The 22,310-nt window shown below is 42.1% G+C and overlaps 2 protein-coding genes across 2 annotated transcripts in view; one reads left to right on the top strand and one right to left on the bottom strand.

The window, feature by feature from the left end:
* Positions 1 to 22,310, bottom strand: part of LOC106993361 (uncharacterized) — a 100,985-nt gene that overhangs the window by 75,432 nt on the left and 3,243 nt on the right. The window contains exon 3 of the mRNA XM_077964890.1: positions 15,976 to 16,095. Coding sequence (XP_077821016.1) covers positions 15,976 to 16,095 — 120 coding nt within the window. The remainder of the gene's footprint in view (positions 1 to 15,975; positions 16,096 to 22,310) is intronic.
* Positions 211 to 16,385, top strand: TRIM6 (tripartite motif containing 6). Its single transcript, NM_001205183.2, is given in 8 exon segments — positions 211 to 291; positions 6,969 to 7,458; positions 8,249 to 8,344; positions 9,051 to 9,281; positions 11,780 to 11,802; positions 13,554 to 13,654; positions 13,943 to 13,969; positions 14,185 to 16,385. Coding segments are annotated over 7 exon segments (1,467 nt in total). The 5' UTR covers positions 211 to 291; positions 6,969 to 7,035; the 3' UTR covers positions 14,751 to 16,385.

Genomic DNA, 22,310 nt, shown 5'->3' with positions numbered 1-22,310 from the left:
CAGGCTGGTCTCAATCTCTTGACCTCGTGATCCGCTCGCCCCGGCCTCCCAGGGTGCTGGGATTACAGGGGTGAGCCACCGGGACCAGCCTCAAAAACTATCTCGATCTCCCTTACCACCTGAGGGGTCGCTGGTGACCACACCCATGGAATCTGCTGGATCTCCTGCGGTGCTGGACAATTTGACCCTCCTCCTCCCCTGGTCCCGCCCCTTCCCCCTAGAGTCTTTCGGCTTGGGTGGAGGACGCGGCTGCTGCAAGTCTTCGGCTCTGATCCAGGCCACAGATTCCAGGTTAGTGAGCAAGTTCATTTTCTGGCCAGCTACCGCTGTCCCCACTTGTCTGGAGAGTTTGACCCGCCCTGCGGGTCGGGTTGGGGGTTCACGGGTGAAAGAAGAATGAGGGAGACTTCTGCATTTTCCAGTTGACTCAAGTTTGGGAAGGGAGCACAGAAGAGGCACCTTTGCAGCTGGGAATAGGCCGTGTAAAGCGTAGTGAGAGTGAAACCTCGATTCTAGAAGCTAAAATATGTAGGGGAGGCAGCTCTGGAAACTTTGCATTAGGGAATCACTGCAAACGATTTGTCAGGCGTGGATTCAGAGTCAGCATCCCTTCCCCCCTTCCCCCCATCCCCTCCCCCCATCTCCAGCCTGGCCGCTCCAGGAAGTGAGCACCATTTATCCTCCACCCCAGGCGGCCCGACTCCTCCCAGACGGAGTTGGGAGTTGAGCAAAGTCCTGACCTGTAGGTCTGTCCGTTCAACGGCCAAAGGCTGGCGGAGGAGGAAGCCCCTGCCTTTCTCGGAACGGAGCAGAGTCATGCGTGGTTGAGTTAAGATAAAAGAGGAGTGAGCGCCCTCTGTTCCTTAAAATTAGTTTAAGGCGCCTTGGATTGCTCTGAAGAGCTTTGACCACCTGATACTGCTTACATCTGGAAATTACTTGGCTTCTCATTCCCCAGATGTGCGGGTCAGAGAGGGATGTCTACCGTTCTGTTGACTGGCTCTTATTGTACTTCTGGCAGAGGTGACAGGGCAGTGAAAGAGATAAGGTCCTTTCCCTTTCGGAACTCATTATATCTTTATTTCTTTTTCTTCCTCACCGCAAATGACCCCACTGAGGTTAGAGACATTTTATTTAATCAATCAGTCAATAGAGACAGAAATGTGTGGTTCGGAGCCAGACTGCATGTGTTCAAATCCTGACTCTGACAGACACTGGCTGTGTGCCCGAAGACTGTTGACTTCTTTGAGCTTTAGTTTATTTCATCTATAAGAGGGATGGAGTAATATGTATATCCTATTCTGTTCTGGTGAGGATTAAGCGAGACAGATTTAAACACGTAGGAGGCTGTCTGACATCATGTCAAAATTATGGTCATTATTACTGGCAAACTCCATGCCTAGCTTTAAAAAAATGCACAATCAAAACAATTTTTAAATTATAGGTTTGTGAACTGCAGGGGGTAGAAATTCTTTTGAAGTGCAAATTAAGTTTTTTGTTTTGAAACTGATTACGTTCCAATTCAAATATTTATTGAGTCCTGTTAATCAATTCCAGATAATAGGTTAAATATAACCCTACACAAAGATAAAAAAAAATGTTATTCCTAAAGTGCAAGAACTCATGCCCAATTCTCTTATAAATGCAATTGCCACCTATTTTATTCCACTTTCACTAAGGCTCCCAGCTTGTGGACAGGCCTGCTCTGTCATTCCTAACTCTGAACCCTCAGCCTGCACCAGCACCAGTATCCCCTGCTGAGTCACTGATTTTTATTCTGAAAGCCATTTTGATATCAATGCGAGCTTCCATTCTAAAAGATGCTTCATATCTAAATAGCAGGCCATTCTCTGTCCCCTTCCCTCTTCTAGCTGTTTTGCTCCCTAAATTGTATCCACCTGGGAAAGAAGGTCTTTTATCTAAGGCAGTGCTTCTGAAGCCTTAATGGGCATAAGAATCATCTAGAGAACTTATTAAAGTGCAGATTCTGAATCATTCCAGGAAAGACTGAGATTCTGCATAAAGAACTCCAAGTGGTTGCAGCGTTGCTAGTTAGCAGACCTTTTTCACGCATCTGGTTCTGGTTTAATTGGTCCCACCTGGTTGTGAATTTGGGCTCTTTCTTCTGCTAATTTGATCCACTGGGCTCTGGGACTGCAGGCTCTCCTCGTCTGCACTCCTCACAGTCAGAATGCCTTCTCTCAGCCCATCCACTCTGCTCTGGAGACTTGGCCTCAGTTGGAAACTGGCAGCCTGCCATATCTCCCTTGGGCTGCACTCAGCTGCAGTGGGCAGTAAAGGCTTGCTGGTGTTTGGGCAAGGGTCACTCAAACCTATGCTAACTGTATGCTTCCCTCCTTCACAATTTCTTTCTCAAGCCTCAGCTTCGACAAGACAGCTCAACTCTTACATCTTTTTTCTGCTCAAGAATTTTTCTGTCTAAAGCAGAGTATTAGATGAATATCTAAAGCAGCATATTAGATCCGAAAAAAAGGACATTTATATGTTTTTATGAAATAGAAATAGAATGAAGCCACATATGTAATGTTACTTATTCAAGTAGCCTCATTAAAAAATAAGCAGGTGAAATTAATTTTAATATATTTTCTTTAACCCAATACATGCAAAATACAATTAGGACATGTGATCAATATTAAAAAATTAATAAACTACTTTAATTTTTTTAAACTAAATCTTCAAAATCCAATGTGTGTTTTGTATCTAAAACACCCCTTTTCTGAGTAACCACACTTCAAATGCTGAATAGCCATATGTGGCTACATGTTTGACAGCACAGTTCCATTGTGCTTAGAAGATCAGAAATCAAGCCTTTAATTTTTCTTCTATTTTTTTGTTTCTGTCATGTTTATTGAGTTATAATTTCCATCTAGTAAGTTACAAATTTTAAGCATACAATTCTGTGAATTTTCACAGTTGCAGTCAGTTGTGTAACCACCACCGTGATCATGATATGTAAAGGGCGTTTCCATCACCCTTCAAATTTCCTTATGCCCTTTGCAGTTCATCCTTTTCTCCCTCTCCTGGGCCCTGGCTTCCACGGATGTGCTTTCAAATACTATAGCTTTCTCTTTTTTAGGATTTCATATAAATAACATCATACAATAACTTAAATTTGATGTTTGGGTTCTTTCACTTTGCATGCTTTTGAGATTTATCTTGTTGTGTGTATTAATACAACAGTTTAATTGTTTGGTAATATGCCATTGTATGGATACACCACAGTTTGTTCATTTACCAGCTAGTGATGTCATGAATTCTTTTCAGTTTGGGACTATTACTACATTGCATTTATGAGGCAGCAATTCTCCTTCAAGAGAACTGGCTACACTAAGTACAGTTTTGCCTGAAATGAAATTGTGCATGTGTTTGTTGGGGAAGATGGATTGGAATTGGACTTTCAATTAAAATATAATACCAACACAATTATTTTTTAACAGTAACAGTTTCATAAGATAGCGCATTTATTTCTATACTCTAGTGCCAACATCAAGACCAACTATAAGCTCAGCAGTAAGTTATAATCTAGTATAAAGTTAATTGATCATTTCCTGTCTTAGTTGCAATGCTAAGGTCTGGGGCACCTGGAAGATAAAGTGAGACTGGGCCTCTGCCCTCATAATGCTAATTTATCAAAGGAAATAGAGCCTTATAGTGCAGTGTGCTAAGTGAGATGATCTAGGTATGGTAGGAGATATTAACAAAGGAAATAATAGTGCAGTTCCCACAGGCGTGATTAATTTGGTTAAACAGACTCTCAGATAATAGGTAAGTACATCTGTAATACCAATTAATACTACCAGTTAGATGTACAGGGTTCATTAATTTGTTGATAATTATATTTTGCACCCTTTATGGAGATGAGGAATATAAAGGAGTAATAAGAGCTCCAGCTCTGTAGCCTGCGTATCTGCATTCAAAACCGGCCTCGCCACTTAAAGGATCTACTTTAATATCAGTTTATACAACTATGAAATGAGATTTAAGGGACGTTTGTAATGTAATGTTGTTATATGGAATTATTGAGTTATTACATACAAAATAATTAAGTTCTTGCTCAGTACCTGGTGGGCTTTCTGTAAATATTTGCTGTGAGCGTTGCTGCTACTAATCATGGCAAAGCTGAAGACCCAGGCCAGTACTTGCAGGAGCACCACAGAACACTAGAGGGCAGCACCAAGGACCTGTTTTCAGCTCACTAGATTCCCCCAGCAGGGCCGCTAGGAGGCTTATGCTTATGTCCCATGACTTTTTCTCGTCCTTATCTGAGACACTTTCTCAGGCCCTTTCTTCTAGGAGGAGTGCTGTTATTGGGAGGCATTTTGATATACTTTTAAAATCTACCAGGTCCTCAAGATGGGGGTAAATTGGTACAATTTACAGGGCCTTGTGTTTTTTACTTTTGCTGGGAAACCAGCCAAAGACAAGTTAGAGAATTCCACCTGCTCTCTACCCACTATGGCCTGTTCAGAACACCGAGGTCGCGCCTGGGACCAGGGCCAGAGCTTCAAATAGGCAGTGTTAGCTGGCTCTTCTTTGGTGGCACAAACACAACTCCAGGTAGGCAAGGAGAGCAAATGGCCCCCGATGAAAATAACTCAATGCTGGAAACAGGTTTTAAAATTTTCTGAAGAGTATTCTCAGTGTGATTTTAAATAATGGTAATGTAATTTATCAACAACTCTTTCAAGAAAAATGAATAAAGGTAGTATTTCTCAATGAAGATATAAGGCCTCAACTGCCTTACCAGCCACCTCTCCTTACATATGGGCCCCCTTAGGATCCTGCTGAAGTTTAAGACAGGCCCTGGCAAAATCCCATCATCAAATAGGATCTCTCCCATTTTCATACTTCGAAAGCACTTAGTCAGTGCCTGACTTTTATAGCCTTCACCAGTGACTGTCTTTGGTCACAGTTATGAGTTTGAGGACAAAGCTTTGAACTAGGACCCTGGAAAGGTTAGGTTATGCCAATGCTACAACTTACAAGATGCATGATTTTGTGAAGTCACTTAATGTCTCTCCTTATTGAAGAATCGAGAATACTCTTAGTTATGCAGAGTTGTCCCATGAGGTATAAAGAAAGCAGGAGAAGATGATTTCTAAATCACAAGTGGTTACAGAATCATGAGTTGTAAAAATTTTACCTCCCCAGGCTGGGTGCAGTGGCTCATGCCTGTAATCCCAGCACTTTGGGAGGCCGAGGCAGGCAGATCACTTGAGGTCAGGAGTTCGATACCAGCCTGGCCAACACGGTGAAACCCCGTCTCTACTAAAAATACAAAAATTAGCTGGGCATGGTGATGCTCGCCTGTAATCACAGCTACTCAGGAGGCTGAGGCACGAGAATCGCTTAAACCTGGGAGGCAGAGGTTGCAGTGAGCTGAGATAGTGCCACTGCACTCCAGCCTGGGTGATAGAGCAAGACTCAGTTTCAATAACAACAAAACATTACCTCCCCTTATTGTGGCCATTGCTGTTTCTTTGTTTTTTTTTCTGAGAAGGGCAGCATGTTTAGGGGGAGAGGGCTCTATGTGGGGCAGGGCTGTCAAGAAGTGGAAGTGTTTGCACAGTCTTGGAGATCAAATACCAAAGAGTGCGGCAAGGGTGATGGCAAACAGGTGAAAGAGCTCACAAGAAAGGTCACAGATAATCAGTGTGGAGGATGAGAGGGTTCTAACCTTTCATTCGTCAAAGGTTGAGGACCTATATGTCAGGCTCTGTGCTAGCTGCCAAGGATACAACCATGAACAAAAACAGTCTCTGATCTCATGGAGCTTACATTTCACTGTGAGGATTCAGACAAGTAAAGATCTATATTAGGTGGTGTAAGAAGTAAAATAGGCCAGGCGCAGTGGCTCACCTCTGTAATCCCAGCACTTTGGGAGGCCACGGTGGGCGGATCACAAGGTCAGGAGATTGAGACCATCCTGGCTAACAGTGAAACCCCGTCTCTACTAAAAAAGTACAAAAAAAATTAGCCAGGCGTGGTGGCGGGCACCTGTAGTCCCAGCTACTGGGGAGGCTGAGGCAGGAGAATGGCACGATCTCGGAAGGCAGAGCTTGCAGTGAGTCGAGATCGTGCCACTGCACTCCAGCCTGGGCTACAGAGTGAGACTCCATCTCAAAAAAAAAGAAGTAAAATAAATGAGGTAAATATGTGGAGAGTGATTGTATGGTGGCTGTGCTCTAAATAGACTAGTCAGAGCAAACCCTTCTGATAAGGGAATAGGTAGGAAGCTAGTAAGTCATGCAGATAGCAGAGTAAAGCACGAACAACAAATGCAAAAATCCTGAGGCAACAGTGTGTTTTGGGTGCTTTTAACATTGAGGATATGTTTTCGGTGAGAAAAGATCACACAGTCCAGGTGTGGTGGCTCATGCCTGTAATCCCAGCACTTTGAGAGGCCAAGGAGGAGCATCACTTAAGGTCAGGAGTTGAAGACCACCCTGGCTAACATGGTGAAACTCCGTCTCTATTAAAAATACAAAAACTAGCCAGGTGTTGTGGCACGTGCCTGTAATCCCAGCTACTTGGGAGGCTGAGGCAGGAGAACTGCTTGAACCCGGGAGGCAAAGGTTGCAGTGAGCTGAGATCGTACCACTGCATTCCAGCCTGGGTGACAGAGTGAGTCTCCATCTCAAAAAAAAAAAAAAAAAAAAGAAAAGAAAACATCACACAGACAGTGACTCACACAGGCCCCTCCTTTCCAGGGCCTCAGTTTGTCACTCCGTTCAATGGGAGAAAGAGGAAATCATAACCACTGCTCTAATATGGGAAGAAATCGGTGCCTTGTGTGAGCCAGAATAAAGAACGTATTCGATATTAGAATGAGGAGCCCTTGTTACCCCAGGTGTCTGACCTCTTTATCCAGGACTGGGCAGTCAGTATTCCTTTATTCTCCCTCCTTTCTTACCCTGACCCTTTTTTTTGTTTGCTCATCTACCTAGGATTCTACAAGCAGGAAACATCTTAGAAATCAGGGCTAGGCAGGCAGGAGCCAGGAGAGTAGCTACAATGACTTCACCAGTACTGGTGGACATACGAGAAGACGTGACCTGCCCTATCTGCCTGGAGCTCCTAACAGAACCCCTGAGCATAGACTGTGGCCACAGCTTCTGCCAAGCCTGCATCACACCGAATAGCAGGGAATCAATGATTGGTCAAGAAGGGGAAAGAAGCTGCCCTGTGTGCCAGACCAGCTACCAGCCAGGGAACCTGCGGCCTAATCGGCATCTGGCCAACATAGTGAGGCGGCTCAGAGAGGTGGTGTTGGGCCCTGGGAAGCAGCTGAAAGCAGTTCTTTGTGCAGACCATGGAGAAAAACTGCAGCTCTTCTGTCAGGAGCATGGGAAGGTCATTTGCTGGCTTTGTGAGCGGTCTCAGGAGCACCGTGGTCACCACACGTTCCTCGTGGAGGAGGTTGCCCAGGAGTACCAGGTGAGACCCCAGGATGGAAGGGGAGACAGAGAAACAGGGTCTTTGGTAGGTTTTAACGTTTTATCATGCTCTGATCTAATCTCTTTGTAGTCTTTCCATTTACCTAGAGAATGAACCTGGAAACTGCCTCCCTGATTAAGAATAGAGACTTTATCTCTTACTTGCTATTCCAGATTGAGTAGATAGAGCTGCTGAGGGGAAAAGGGGTCCTTGGTTGATTGAGTGTGGAGATACGTTGGCAGTGAAGGTAAAGGAACTTATTTACTCACATATTTATTTTGAGAAGGCGTCTTTCTCTGTCACCCAGGCTGGAGTGCGGTGGCGCGATCTCTGCTCACTGCAACCTCTGCCTCCTGGGTTCAAGCAATTCTCATGCCTAGCCTCCCAAGTAGGTTGGACTACAGGTGTGCACCACCATGCCCAGCTAATTTCGTGTGTGTGTGTGTGTGTGTATAGTGGAGATGGGGTTTTGCCATGTTGCCCAGGCTGATCTCAAACTCTTGAGTTCAGGCAATCCGCCCGCCTTAGCCTGCCAAAGTGCTGGGATTACATGCATGAGCCACAGGTGCTTTGTGGTCAGGCACCTTCACAAGGAGGAATGGAGAACCAGCCTATTCTTGTTGGTTTTCATCCCATGTATATGAAATATTTGTTGGCCCTCTCAAGTTTTCATCCTAGGTTAGGACAGGCTCCTTTTGAGGTTAGCAGAATCTCTGTCCCATTCATTCCATGTCTGTGTACTGAGTCAACTGAAGGCTTGATCCTGTGTGATCTGATTTGTTTCTTCCAGGAAAAGTTTCAGGAGTCTCTAAAGAAGCTGAAGAATGAGGAGCAGGAAGCTGAGAAGCTAACAGCTTTTATCAGAGAGAAGAAGACATGCTGGAAGGCAAGGGGGACTTTTTCTGAGGATGTCCTGGGGCAGGAATCATGGCAGGTCACAGGAGCTGAGGGCAAAGGAGTCCTTGTCCTGTCTGTCCTCTGACGCCATGACTAGAAGAGCTTCCCTTTGCCTGGTCCTCCACTGTATTCCTTCCAAACGGGGAGGAGAGGGGAGCTAAATAGCAAACATATCAAAACTGAACCTAGGAGACAATCACATAGCAGAGGAACCATGGCTAGGGGTTCCCCCAATTCATAATTCTGGATCTTGCTCTACGGTTTCAGTCTCTTTGGCTTTTCCATTGCATTCAGAGTACAAATGCAAGGGAAGATGCAGGTAAGGCTTGCGAAGAAGCCCAGATCTGAGACAGTTAGTCACAGGCCAGTAATTTCTACCTCAGTACTCAAAATTGGAAGAGGAGGCTGATGCAGAGGTGAGGGAGGCTTCCTGGAATCTAAATGTCACCCAGGAATCACAGTTGATGTCTAGATGGCCTAGATAAAGCAGCCCGGGGCCAGTGGTCTGGGCAGAGCTGAAGGGAGAAAAGAAGGGAAGAAAAGGCTACAAAGGCTTCCTCCTGCAGCATTTACCCTCCCTCTCCTTGGGAGGCCTGGCCCAGGAAAACAGTCCTGAGCCCAACTCCCCAGCTTTTAACAGAGGAGAACCTCAGTGTGACAGAATAGCAGCCTCTTTTTCTTCCCTGTTCCTGAAGAATCAGATGGAGCCCGAGAGACACAGGATCCAGACAGAGTTTAATCAGCTGCGAAACATCCTAGACAGAGTGGAGCAGCGAGAGCTGAAAAAGCTGGAAGAGGAAGAGAAGAAGGGGCTACGAATTATAGAAGAGGCTGAGAATGATCTGGTCCACCAGAGCCAGTCACTGCGAGAGCTCATCTTGGATCTGGAGCGTCGATGTCAGGGGTCAACAATGGAGCTGCTTCAGGTAAGGCTTGTGAAGGAGCTCAGATCTGAGAGTTAAGGAAAAGAGAAACTAACTTTCCTTCCTTTCTGGAACATCAGACTACCATCATTGCAGGGACAAGAAAAAACATTCCTTTGGTGCTATAGTGCCTATCCCCTATTAAACTGTTTAGAGATACGGAGTAAAGCATAAGATAATTCAGAGTTCAAATGCAAGGGAAAACCCCATTTTATTTATAAAGGTTGTCTGAAAGTTTATTTGATGCTGTGGAGAAGATCTGTTGTATCCATTGATGTTGTTCTTTCTGTTCTTTCTTTCTCAGTCTTGGCACTATTTACATATCTGACTGGATAATTCTTTGCTGCATGGGATTCTCCTGTACATTGTAGGATGTTTAGCAGCGTCTCTGGCCTCTGCTCACTAGATGGCAGCAGCACTACCCCAGATGTGACAACCCCAGATTTCTTCAGACATTGCCACGATAGCCCCAGGGTGAATACAGTGCTCTCCCAATTGAGAACCACTGTTCATTAGGCACCTCTTGTCTCTGATGCTGTGTTGGGAATTTGCCAAGTGCTTCTTACCCAGCTTAGTCACAGGCACACTTATGCCAAGCTAAATTCTTAGAGATGATGTATTACCAGCCCTTCTTTGTTTTCACTCTCTTCTCTAGAGCAGAATGATTTAACATACTCTAGTAATAGATATTTGAACTGGTTTTGGGGGTCTGGGCTCTGGTCTATATGTGTGTAGGTCAAAGATTACAAGGTATCAAGCCTAGAAAGATTTGATGGAGGGACTTGAACTGAGGTTGAAATTTTAGCAGCTGTTTTCTGCATAGAATGAATAGTGTGGCTGTGAATTTAAGGCATGATGTACCTTCTGATATTCTGTAACCTTTAGAGTGTAAGATATTCTTTATGTTTTGTTTGCCTTCATGCTTTCCTCTTGTTCTTTCTTTCTTGGTGGAATAATTGTTTATTTACATATTCTTGGGTCTTAGTATGAGAGCCATGGGTAGCTACTTTCTGCCTAGTACAGCTGTTTCTCATTCACTGCTTCCTGCTTTGCATCTTCATTTTATTCTTCTTGCCGTTTTGTCCTCATCATTGATATTGTTACCCTGATACTTTCTCCTTCACTCTTTTGTTCTGGCTCCTCACCACTCCTCAAACTGTAAATATTTTTAAATGCAAATGAATCATCAATTCATATTGCTAGTTTAGATACTTCCACATTCATTAGTATGACGGCCCAATGGACATTTAAACTTGAGTCTTTTCTAACAATAAATTTTCTAGAATTTTCCCATCACAGACATTCTTCCTTCTCTTTTCCATATCTGTGTGAATTGTTGCCCATTAAGATTTTATAGCCAAGATAAAAGCTTCAAAATATAGACATAAAGCCAACATAAGAGAATTCGCCACAAAATAGCACATCGATTTGATCATTTCAGTTCCTCAGTACAGCCACAATGTAAGATTGATACAATCCTGGATATTTACTGCAAATTGACACACACAGCACCTCTACCACGTTGTGTGTTCAAGCCAGTTTGAGTTGTGTCTCTATGAAATGCCACCATAAACAGTCCTAATACAGAGAAAATAGTTAATCTTGTGTTATATGGACCAAACTTAAGCTTTTCTTCAGGGTCATTGAGATATATGGAGCAGAAGATAAAGAGACCAAATAGAAGGGAATAGGCCAATTCCAGGGAAATGAGACTGGCAGTGCCAGTGATAAAGGTGAACAACCCGTGGCTAAATGAAATTAAGCATGTGAGGTGGACTGACTTGGGCAAAGATAGGAGGCCAGGGTGAATGTATGGTAATTATTACCTATTTGCTTAAATTTGGTGACTAGGTGGTTGCTAGTATGATTCAGTAGGATGGAAGGGAGACAAGAGCTGCAGAAATAAGTTTTCTTTTAAACATCTTGTATTTGAGGTACCTGTGACTCATTTGCTGGTGTATATATTAATCAAAATCATAAGGAAAGTGGGCTGAGCAGAAGCACAGATTTGAGAATCATCAACATGTGTGTGTTAAAATGAAGGAAATGGATAAAGTCAGCAAAGGTAGGGTAGAGGGTTAGAGAAGGTGAAGTTTGAGAAGCAACCATATTTAAAGCCCATGAGCCTGTATCTTCAGCAACCAGAACAGAATGTAAGCTACTCAAGGATGGAGATTATGACTTCATCATCTGAGGTTCTGTAGGCCAGGCACAATGCCTGACAAATAATACATGCTATACATACATAACATTACACACGCATAAGCACACACACGATGTTGTGAAAATCGAGACACTGATGAGTCAGTTGAGTTATTTTTTGAGGTCTTCACATGGGTTCTTAGGGACAGTCTGGCCTGAGTTTTTATCTCTGCTCTGTGGCTCCATGTTAGGATGGTCTTTATGTGTGTCATGTCATGGGGTAGTGGACATGGAAGGAGAAATGTGGATAAGGGCATGACCTGTTACTCCTTGACTTAACCTGTCTTTTTCCTTCCTAGGATGTGAGTGATGTCACAGAAAGGTATGTGTAGGAGAACATGAGGTAGCTCCCCTGGATTGACAGATGATTCCTTTACCCATGAACAGTGGGAAAGGGGAGAAAAATCAGAGTGGGGAAGATTCAAGACTGTAGTCTTGAATTGAGCATCACACGAGAGTTTTGGCACCCCCAGCTAAAGGGGATGAACTGGCTTCTCTGTAGGAAAATGTGGGCGATGGGAGGTCACTAGTTGGGGACAGCACTGTTATTTAGAATAAAGAATTGCAGTATCGCGCCATTGCACTCCAGCCTGGGAGACAAAGGGAGACAGACTCCGCCTCAAAAAAAAAAAAAAGAATAAAGAGTTGCAGTATCAGTGACTCCCCAAGTACCCTGTTAAGTGTACTTTTCAGTAAACCTCTGTGCCTGCTTTCATCCCTGATTCTTAAGTTTATAGTTACCTCAAAATACACAGGAATTTTCTTTGCCCGTAAATTTTTTTTTTTTTTTTTTTTTTGAGACAGAGTCACACTCTGTTGCCCAGGCTGGAGTGCGGCGGTGTGATCTCGGCTCACTGCAATTTCCTGCCCGTGAATTTTATCAGTGACATTCCTATCTGCATTATTTCTCAAGGTCTAAGAATTTGCTCTTGGGACTTTTTCTTTCTCCCAGGCCTTGTTCCCTAGTAGATTTTCTTTTGTCTCAATTCCAGTAAAAACATAAACCCGAGCTCTTGAGGATAATAATTGAGCCCGGGAATCAAACGTGTTCTCTATCGCATACTCCAGAGTCTTATCAACAAGGTGACATCTCAAGCTGCTTGCACACTTGGTACCTTCATGCTCCTCACAGACACGTAAAATATGAAGCCTGTTGTCCCTTCTGAAATCTGTACTCTCCATTTGGAGGTGAGGATATCTTTTCTCCAGCTGGCGGCATAACATTCCCAGAGACAGCAAATCTTAAAATGCTGTGTTGAAGGTTTTCTGAGAAATCCTAGGGCCTAAGCCCACAGACTCTTCTGAAGAAACCCCTTCACTTGATACTCTCCAAGCCCCAGCAGCAGGCCCCTGGTGTTCTGTCTTCAACCCAGACATCTTCAGCCCCTCTGATTTTAAATATTTTATATCTTGTTTTAGAGGTAGCAAAAGATTTCCAAGCCATTATTTTACTGAATTGCATAACATCTCTAGGACATAGAAAAAGGAAAATTATAGTATTTTCTAAAAATAACAACAGAAAAACAAAATGAGACATTAAGAAGTTAAATGTTGGCCAGGTGCAGTGACTCACACCTGTAATCCCAGCACTTTGGGAGGCCGAGGAGGGCGGATCACGAGGTCAGGAGGTCGAAACTATCCTGGCTAACATGGTGAAACCCTATCTCTACTAAAAATACAAGAAAATTAGCCAGGCGTGGTGGCATGTGCCTATAGTTCCAGCTACTCGGAAGGCTGAGGCAGGAGAATTGCTTGAACCTGGGAGGTGGAGGTTGCAGTGAGCCGAGATCGCGCAACTGCACTCCAGCCTGGGCGACAGAGCAAGACTCCATCTCAGAGAAAAAGTTAAATCTTACACAAGTTTATGTAGATCGTGAGATGATAGTTTCTAGTCTAGGTCTTCTGGCTCCAGTGCCAGGGCTGTTTGCAAAATGATGCTAAGTTTCTTCAGAAAGGAGGATTGGAGTTCATCCTCCCAGCCCAAAGAGGCCATGGCTTGGGAGGTAAGGGAGACGGGTGGCAGAGGAACCCATAGTCAGCAGTGTGGGAACTCAGAAGTCGTGTCCTGTCTAGGAGTGAGTTCTGGACCCTGAGGAAGCCAGAAGCTCTCCCTACAAAGCTGAGAAGTATGTTTCGAGCCCCAGATCTGAAAAGGATGCTGCGAGTGTTTAGAGGTAAGGAGATTCAGAGGAAAGAGTTTGGATGTGAAATTACTTCGTGGGAAGAAATAAACAGGATCGAGGATATAGTTGGTATTTGAGCATAGTGGCAAAGAGGGAGGTCCCAGAGGGAGGGACATAGTGTGCTGAAGAAGATGCAGTTTGTATTTAAGGGGAGATGAAATGGCCAGGTGACATCCTCACAGGATTCCTCACCATGCCCCTCAATCTGGTAAGGAGAGAGATACCAGACATGAGACAACTGGTCCTATTCAACATTCTTGACTCTTTTTATCATTACAGAGCTGACAGATGTCCAAAGCTACTGGGGTAAGTAGAAGCCGTGGCCTCTTTGGGCTGGCACATTCTGATCTCCTTTCACATGTGCTCCCCAGACATAGCCACACAGGTCCTAGGTGTTGATGCCTCCTCCATCCCCGCCATATAGTTCCAGTTCCTCCAACCACTTCCTGTGTTTCCTCTTCTCAGCATAATGAGACCCATGTCCCTATTCTCATCTGCTGATGTTGTACCTTTTCCTACAGTGGACGTGACCCTGAATCCACACACAGCTAATTTAAATCTTGTCCTGGCTAAAAACCGGAGACAGGTGAGGTTTGTGGGAGCTAAAGTATCTGGACCTTCCCGTCTGGAAAAGCATTATGACTGTAGTGTCCTGGGCTCCCAGCACTTCTCCTCCGGAAAGCATTACTGGGAGGTAGATGTGGCCAAGAAGACTGCCTGGATCCTGGGGGTATGCAGCAATTCAGTGGGACCTACATTCTCTTTCAACCAGTATGCTCAAAATCACAATGCTTACTCCAGGTATCAGCCTCAGAGAGGATACTGGGTGATTGGGTTACAGCATAACCATGAATACAGGGCCTATGAGGATTCTTCCCCTTCTCTGCTTCTCTCCATGACGGTGCCCCCTCGCCGTGTTGGGGTTTTCTTAGATTATGAGGCTGGCACCGTTTCCTTTTATAATGTCACAAACCATGGCTTCCCCATCTACACTTTCTCTAAATATTACTTTCCCACTACTCTTTGTCCATATTTTAATCCTTGCAACTGTGTAATTCCTATGACCCTGCGTCGTCCAAGCTCTTGAATAGTCTTCTGTTCCCACCCACTTCTGATAAGTACCCTGAGGCTTATCAGCATGTGATTCTCCCTTCTGATCTTCTGTTTTTCTGTGTTCTCAATTCTTTTGTCATTTTTTTGGTTTTTGGATTTGTTTGAGATGGAATCTCGCTCTGTTGCCCAGGCTGGAGTGCAGTGGCGCAATCTCAGCTCACTGCAACGTCTGCCTCCTGGGTTCAAGCGAACCTCCTGCCTCAGCATCCCAAGTAGCTGGGATTACAGGCTCCCACCACCATGCCCAACTAATTTTTGTATTTTTGTAGAGATAGGGTTTCACCGTGTTGGCCAGGCTGATCTCGAACTCCTGACCACAAGTGATCCACCCACCTCGATCTCCCAAAGTGCTGGGATTACAGATGTGAGCCACTGCACCCAGCCAATTCTTTCGTTTTAAACATTTACTCAGTACTAGGATGCACCCAGTGGTGAAAGTAGGCATCTTTGTCTGATGACAGGTCTTGACGTGGATAGGGGGCGCTTTCATTATTTTGCCGTTAAGCATAGTATTTGATGCAGGTTTTTTTTTTTTTTTTGGTTGATGCAGGGGATCAAATTTAGGAAGTTCTGATCTGTTAATTTGCTACAAGTTTTTGTATAAAATGAAAAACTGTATTCTACCTATGTCTTTTCTATAAATTATTGAGATAATTGTGTGTAATTTTTATTCTGTTAATGTGGCTTAGTACATTGATTTACTTCAATTTGTTATATTGGCCACAAATTGCTGAAATACACTGTTATTATTTGTTGTATGCAATACTGGATTTATTTTGATAATGTATTGTTTAGATTTTGTTTTCATCTATGTTAATGAAAGAAATTGGCCTGTATTTTTACATTCTTGTAATATCTTTGCCAGGTTCTATAAAATGCAATAATAACCAAATAAATTACTGTGTTTTTGTATAAGTATGTATAGGATTGGGCTCTAAAGCCAAACCATTATAATGATAATTTGGGTAGCTTCAAACTCAAATTGAAGAGAGTCTTCGCTACAATCTTCACTACAACCTTCGGCCTTCCTCTCTACATTTAAGAATAGCAATAGAACAATAAAAACTATATATATCTTTCAGATAAATTGAAGTAAAAACAAAAGGATAGTGGAGAGAGAAAAACAATCCAATACATATTTTTCTCTCAGAATAGAAAGAAAATTCAAAGAGAAAATATGAATAATATAAAGCACTTACAGGAAGAGGATGATTTCTTCCAGCTTTTCCACACTCTCTTTTCCTTAGCACAGGAACAAACAGCTGGTGAGTGAGCTGCTGTGACTTTGGTAGAGAGGTGCAATATGTTTTTTGAACCAGCTATAAAAGAAATTATGAGGTACATGTGAGGGTAGAAACAAGTATCAAGGAGAAGAATGGCACTGGCTGTCCCATGTGGTATCCAGGAGCCACCAATGTCTATTGAGGACTTCACACATGACTAGTCTGAATTGAGATGTGCTCAAAGTATAAAATCTATACCAGATTTCAAATACTTACTTCAAAAAATAATGTAAAATATCTCACTAATAACTTTTCCTTTGCGTATTGCAATGATAATATGTTGGCTCTATTGGATTAAATAAAATATGTTATTCATTGTACCTGTTCCATTTTACTTTTTTAATGTGATACTAGAAACCTTAAAATTGTATTTCTATTGGACAACTCTGGAGCAGATCCTATAATGAAATTTCTGTCCCTAAGTGAGCCCTAGTGTAAAAGCCTGTGGACTCGGGATACAGAGGAGGTTTCAAGGCACATATGTTTATCTCTACAAGAACCTGCTGCCCTGAGGCATTTTTATAGAAGGTAATGCCAGAGAAAAGAAGATCTCAACATATCTAGAAGTGTAGAAATTTGGAAGATCATAGGAAGGGCTCATGGCCAGAGAATGATTCTGCCGGCTCTGGCCCCTGCCATTAGTCCTCAGTCTGTTGGGTGCTTGAAGCTCCTTCGTGGTTTGAGGAAATACTGATTTGTTAGCAAGGCTCAGCTTGGGTGTCTGTGGTGAGATAAAGTAGTGCGGGTAATAGTAAAAGCTCAGTACTGGTTTGTTCTAAGGCACGGTTTTATAATAATTAGGAGATCACGTCTGTGGAAGCCCAGAGACTGGATGCTCTGCATTTCAACTCATCCTGCTCTGCATTTCAACTGGAAAAGATATAAAAGGAGACAGAGCCAGCTGACTGGGGCCCATGGGGCTGGTGGAAGTTCAGGAAAGAGAAAGATCTGCTGGAGTACTTATCCCCTTCCCACTTATTTTCCCATACAGTAAGTTCTAGGCAAAAAATTAGCCCAGCTGTCTTCTACTGTAAACTCACTTTACAAGTAAATTTACTTTCCAAGTGAATTTACTTTATAAGTAAAATGTTTTTTTGTCACCAGAGTTCTAGGGATGTGGTATAGTTATCCCGATATTTCCCCAAATGTGAGTGCTTGCTAGAGTGGGCATTTCAGTTTGATGCTAACTTAAAAAGATTTTGGAAGGGAGAGGGACTTTCTTAACATCTTTATTGTGATATTTACAAGTACTTGCTGGAATTCTATAGGTAAGACCTGGGGAAGGTTGCTCAATCTGAGACTTGGGGACAATTATTAGGGTAAGTTCAGAGCTCTGACCTTTTCCTGAAGGATTATGGGGGCTTGACAGAGGCCTTCTGTTCTTGAAATTTTTGGTGTGATAGAGTAGGCTAAACTACTTTAAAAAAAGAACCAAAATACATAATGGATCAAATACTAAAGAAATGTATTTCTTGTTAATGTAAAACAATTGGTCACGAGTATATGTAACTGGTGGTGAGTGGCACTGTTCCATGTGGGATTCGTGCGCCAAGCTTGCTTTCATCTTGTGGCACTTGCTGTACCCCAGAATAGTAGTAACAGCATCAAGCTGGCAGAAAGGTAAAGAAAAAACTTAGCGGAGAAAACTTGCTTTTTAAATCCTTAGTTCATAGATGAGATTCGTAATATCTGCTCATTTTCTGTTGATGAGAATAGCCATATGGCTAAACCTAACTGTAAAGATTTTTTAAATGTCTAGCTGTATGCAATCATCTACAATCAAATTTCAAGGGAAAGAAAACTCAGATTTTGGTGGAAACTGCCTGGAACCCTAAGTAGTCCCTTTTCCCATTATAGAGGACTCAGGATCTCAGCTTTTTTCTGGAACTATGTTAATTCTATTCTATAACCTAAAGTTTGTAAAAGAAAACCGTATTGTCACTAAAGTTCTAGACATGTGGTATAGTTATCCTAATATTTCCCAACAAGTGAGTGGCAGGTAAGTTTGATTCTAACTTTAAAAAAATTTTTTAGGGGAAGAGGACTGTCTTAATATTATTATTGTGATATAATTGACATATAATACATTTCATAAAGTATATAACTTGATACATTTTGACTCGTGAAACTCATCACCATCGAGGCAATAAATCAGATGACGTTCTTTTATGTATATATAGCACTTAGAGCTATAAATTTCCTTCTATGGCATCTCACAAATTTTGATATATTCTCCATTCTATTCAAGATTCTATTTTCCCTTTTGATTTCTTCTTTGACCATTGAATTATTTAAAATTGTATTTTTTCCCTAATCTATGAGGATGTTCATATATCTTTTTGTTATTGGTTTATAATTTAATTTTAAATGGTCCAGATATAGACTTTATATGACTTGAATCCTTTTTAAATGTATTGAGACTTGTTTTACGGTGAAGGATATGATCTATATCGGTAAATGTTTCATTTGCACTTGAAAGAAATGTGTATTCTCTTGTCCTGGGGTACAGTGTTCAATAAACATCATGTTGGTCAATATTATTCAAATCTTCTATATCCTTACTGATTTTCTATGAGAGAGGGGTGTTGACATTTCCAACTATATTTATGAATTTGCCTATTTCTCCTGCAATTCTATCAGATTTTGCTTTTTGATTTTTGAAGCTGTTTTGTAAGGAGCATACACATTTAGGAATGTTACATCCTGTTGATGAATTGACCCCTTTCTCATTATGGAATTACCCTCTGTCTCTACTAATATCTTTTTCTACTTTGTTAGATATTAATTTAGCCACTCTAGCTTTTTTTTTCTTTTTCTGTTTTTTTTGTTTGTTTGTTTGTTTGTTTGTTTTTGAGATGGAGTCTTGTTCTGTCATCCAGGCTGAAGTACAGTGGTGTGATCTTGGCTCACTGCAACCTCTGCCCCCTGGATTCAAGCGATTCTCCTGCCTCAGCTTCCTGAGTAGCTGGGATTACAGGCGCCTGCCACCACATCCAGCTAATATTGTATTTTTAGTAGAGACAGGTTTTCACCATGTTGGTCAGATTGGTCTCGAACTCCTGACCTCAGGTGATCCACCCGCCTTGGCCTCCCAAAGTGCTGGAATTACAGGCATGGGCCACCGCACCCAGCCCAGCTTTCTTTTGATTATTGTTTTCGTAACATACCTTTTCATCTTTTTACTTTTAAACTATTTGTGTCTTTATATTTAAAGATTATTTAGGCCAGGTGCAGTGGCTCATACCTGTAATTCTAGCACTTTGGGAGGCTGAGGTGGGTGGATCACCTGAGGTTGGGAGTTCAAGTCCGGCCTGAAAAACATGGAGACACTCCATCTCTACTAAAAATACAAAATTAGCCGGGTGTGGCGGCACATGCTTGTAATCCCAGCTACTCGGGAGGCTGAGGCAGGAGAATCACTTGAACCTGGGAGGCAGAGGTTGCGGTGAGCCGAGATCGTGCCATTGTACTCTAGCCTGGGCAACGAGAGCGAAACGCCATCTCAAAAAAAAAAAAAAAAAAGTATTTAAGTAGCATGTTATTGCTCTAGGTAAATGATATAGTTGTCTTCATTTTTCCCAACAAGTTACTGTCTGAATGGGCATTTTAACTTAGTTTTAATTAAAATTTAGATATTTTGCTACTTTACCTGTTGTCTAAATGATCTTGATTCCATGGGACTCTCAGTTTTTTAAACATTTGCTGTATAACTGCTTCGTGCATACAATCTAGCCCTATTCTTCACAGAGACTCAGTCAATTTTAGATAAAACAAAGGCATATTCAGTGCCAGGTTTATTTCAACCATCTTTTAGAAGATAAATTTGGGGTTCTAGGGTTCCAAGATTTGAAACATTATATTTGATTGGTGAAGGGCTAGTTCTCAGGTTCTCATTGGGTTGATGTTTGAGACTGAGAATAACCTTTTTTTTTTTTTTTTTTCTTGAGATGGAGTCTCCCTCTTGTTGCCCAGGCTGGAGTGCAGTGGCACGATCTCAGCTCACTGCAACCTCTGCCTCCCGGGTTCAAGTGATTTTCCTGCCTCAGCCTCCCAAGTAGCTGGGATTAAAGGTGCCTGCCACCCCTGGCTAATTTTTGTATTTTTAGTAGAAACAGGATTTCACCATGTTGGCCAGGCTGATCTCAAACTCTCAGTCTCAGGTGATCTACCTCCCTTGGTCTGCCAAAGTGCTGGGATTACAGGAATGAGCCACCACGCCTGGCTTTTTTTTTTTTTTTTTTTTTCTTTTAAATAAATGCAAGCTTAGGTAAAGGCTCATGTCAAACAAGGAATCAACTAAGAAATTGATTCATTTTTATCCATCTTGAAAACATACTAGTATTTGGAAGGCAAATAATTAAAATACGAAAAACAGGGAAACTGAGTCTATTTTGGAATCTTTGAAAAAGCAGAGGAGAAATGTTAGAGAATTGAAGATAGAACTGCAAGTTTATGGCATTATTGCCTATCTCAGCTAAGCATTGGCCTTTATTTCAAGAGATCAAAGGAAACACTCACATTTTTGAACTGAAAGTCAACACATACATTTGAATCACATACATTTCCACCTGACCACTGAGGGTACTTGTATGAAGACAGCAACTGAGTTTTCTATATTGTTTCCTGTGTGTTAATCACATTTCTACACATTATATATATGGACTTAATTTTTTTTTTTTTTTTTTTTTTTTTTGAGACAGAGTTTTGCACTTGTCGCCCAGGCTGGAGAGCAATGACACAATCTTGGTTCACTGCAACCTTCGCCTCCCAGGTTAAGCGATTCACCAGCCTCGGCCTCCTGAGTAGGCTGGGATTACAGGCACCCACCACCACGCCTATCTAATTTTTGTGTTTTTTAGTAGAGACAGGGTTTCGCCATGTTAGCCAGGCTGGTCTCAAACTCCTGACCTCAGGTGATCCACCCGCCTTGGCCTCCCAAAGTGCTAGAATTACAGGCTTGAGCCACTGCATACGGCCTGGACTCAATCTTTATAGTGGTCCTATGAAAATAGGTACTGTCATTATCCCTTTTTTTAAAAAAAGTGAGAAAATGGAGGTACAGTGAGATGAAAGAATTAGCTCAAAGTTGGACAAATATGAAGTGGTAGAATTAGCCTACAAAACATGGCAGCAAAATTCAGAGGCAACATTTTTATTCATTCCTCTCTGTTAGAAATCTGAAACGGTCAGTGTGTGAGTCAAATCCTACTTTGATATCTATTTTTGTAAATGTACTTTATTGGAATATCACCATGCTCATTTATGTATCATCTGTGACTGCTTTCAGGTTACAACAGCAGTGTTGACTGGTTGCAACAGAGACTGCTTGACCTGCAAATCCTAAAATATTTACTGTTTGACCAGGCTGACCAACATGGTGAAACCCCGTCTCTACTAAAAATACAAAAATTAGCCGGGCATGGTGGCACGTGCCTGTAATTCCAGCTATTCGGGAGGCTGAGGCAGGGGAATCGCTTGAACCCAGGAGGCAAAGGTTGCAATGAGCAGAGATCATGCCACTGCACTCCAGCCTGGGCAACAAAGTGAGACTCCATCTCAAAAAATAATAATAATAATAATCAAAGTAATGTATAATGCTCAAAATGTAATCTCAGGCCTAATGAAGGAATAGACTCCTATAATTATATTACTCATAAATGATGTAAGTAATATTAAAGTTGGGGTCTACCTTGGTCTAGACCAAGGTAATGATGAAAACTTCAAGTTGAAAGCTTATGTTGAAAAACAAAATCATTTCATATGCAGATTTTAACACCACATTCAGGAATATCAATGGATATACAGGGTAAAAGAAGAGAGAAAATTAGCCTATGATAAACTGTATACATTGCATATTGATTAATCTATTATAAAACAATGGCACAAGTACATGATTGTTTTGATTCTTGAGCCTTGATTGATTATAGATAACATCAAATATAGTATACTCTGGGGGAGAAAAGATTGGACTATGAGAGGAAATTCTATTTGAAGCTTTGTATAATTATAAGACATAAGGAGGATACAAATCTCATGAAGGGCAGATTTGGGAGAGAAACAGTAACAAAGCTAAAACCATGACTTACTTGGGAAACATCAGTGTAGCACGATAAGGACAAGCCATTTTAAATCAGTCACATGAGCAGGCTTCATGTCATTGGGTAAAAATTCACAGTAACCCTGGAGAAAATTAAGAATGTGTGAATCGATGTATTGTGTGCAAATGGTGATATGATGATAGCCTGAGTCAT

This window comes from Macaca mulatta, chromosome 14, assembly GCF_049350105.2.
Source record: "Macaca mulatta isolate MMU2019108-1 chromosome 14, T2T-MMU8v2.0, whole genome shotgun sequence".
NCBI classification, from domain to species: domain Eukaryota; kingdom Metazoa; phylum Chordata; class Mammalia; order Primates; family Cercopithecidae; genus Macaca; species Macaca mulatta.
This window is presented reverse-complemented; position numbering and strand designations above follow the sequence as displayed.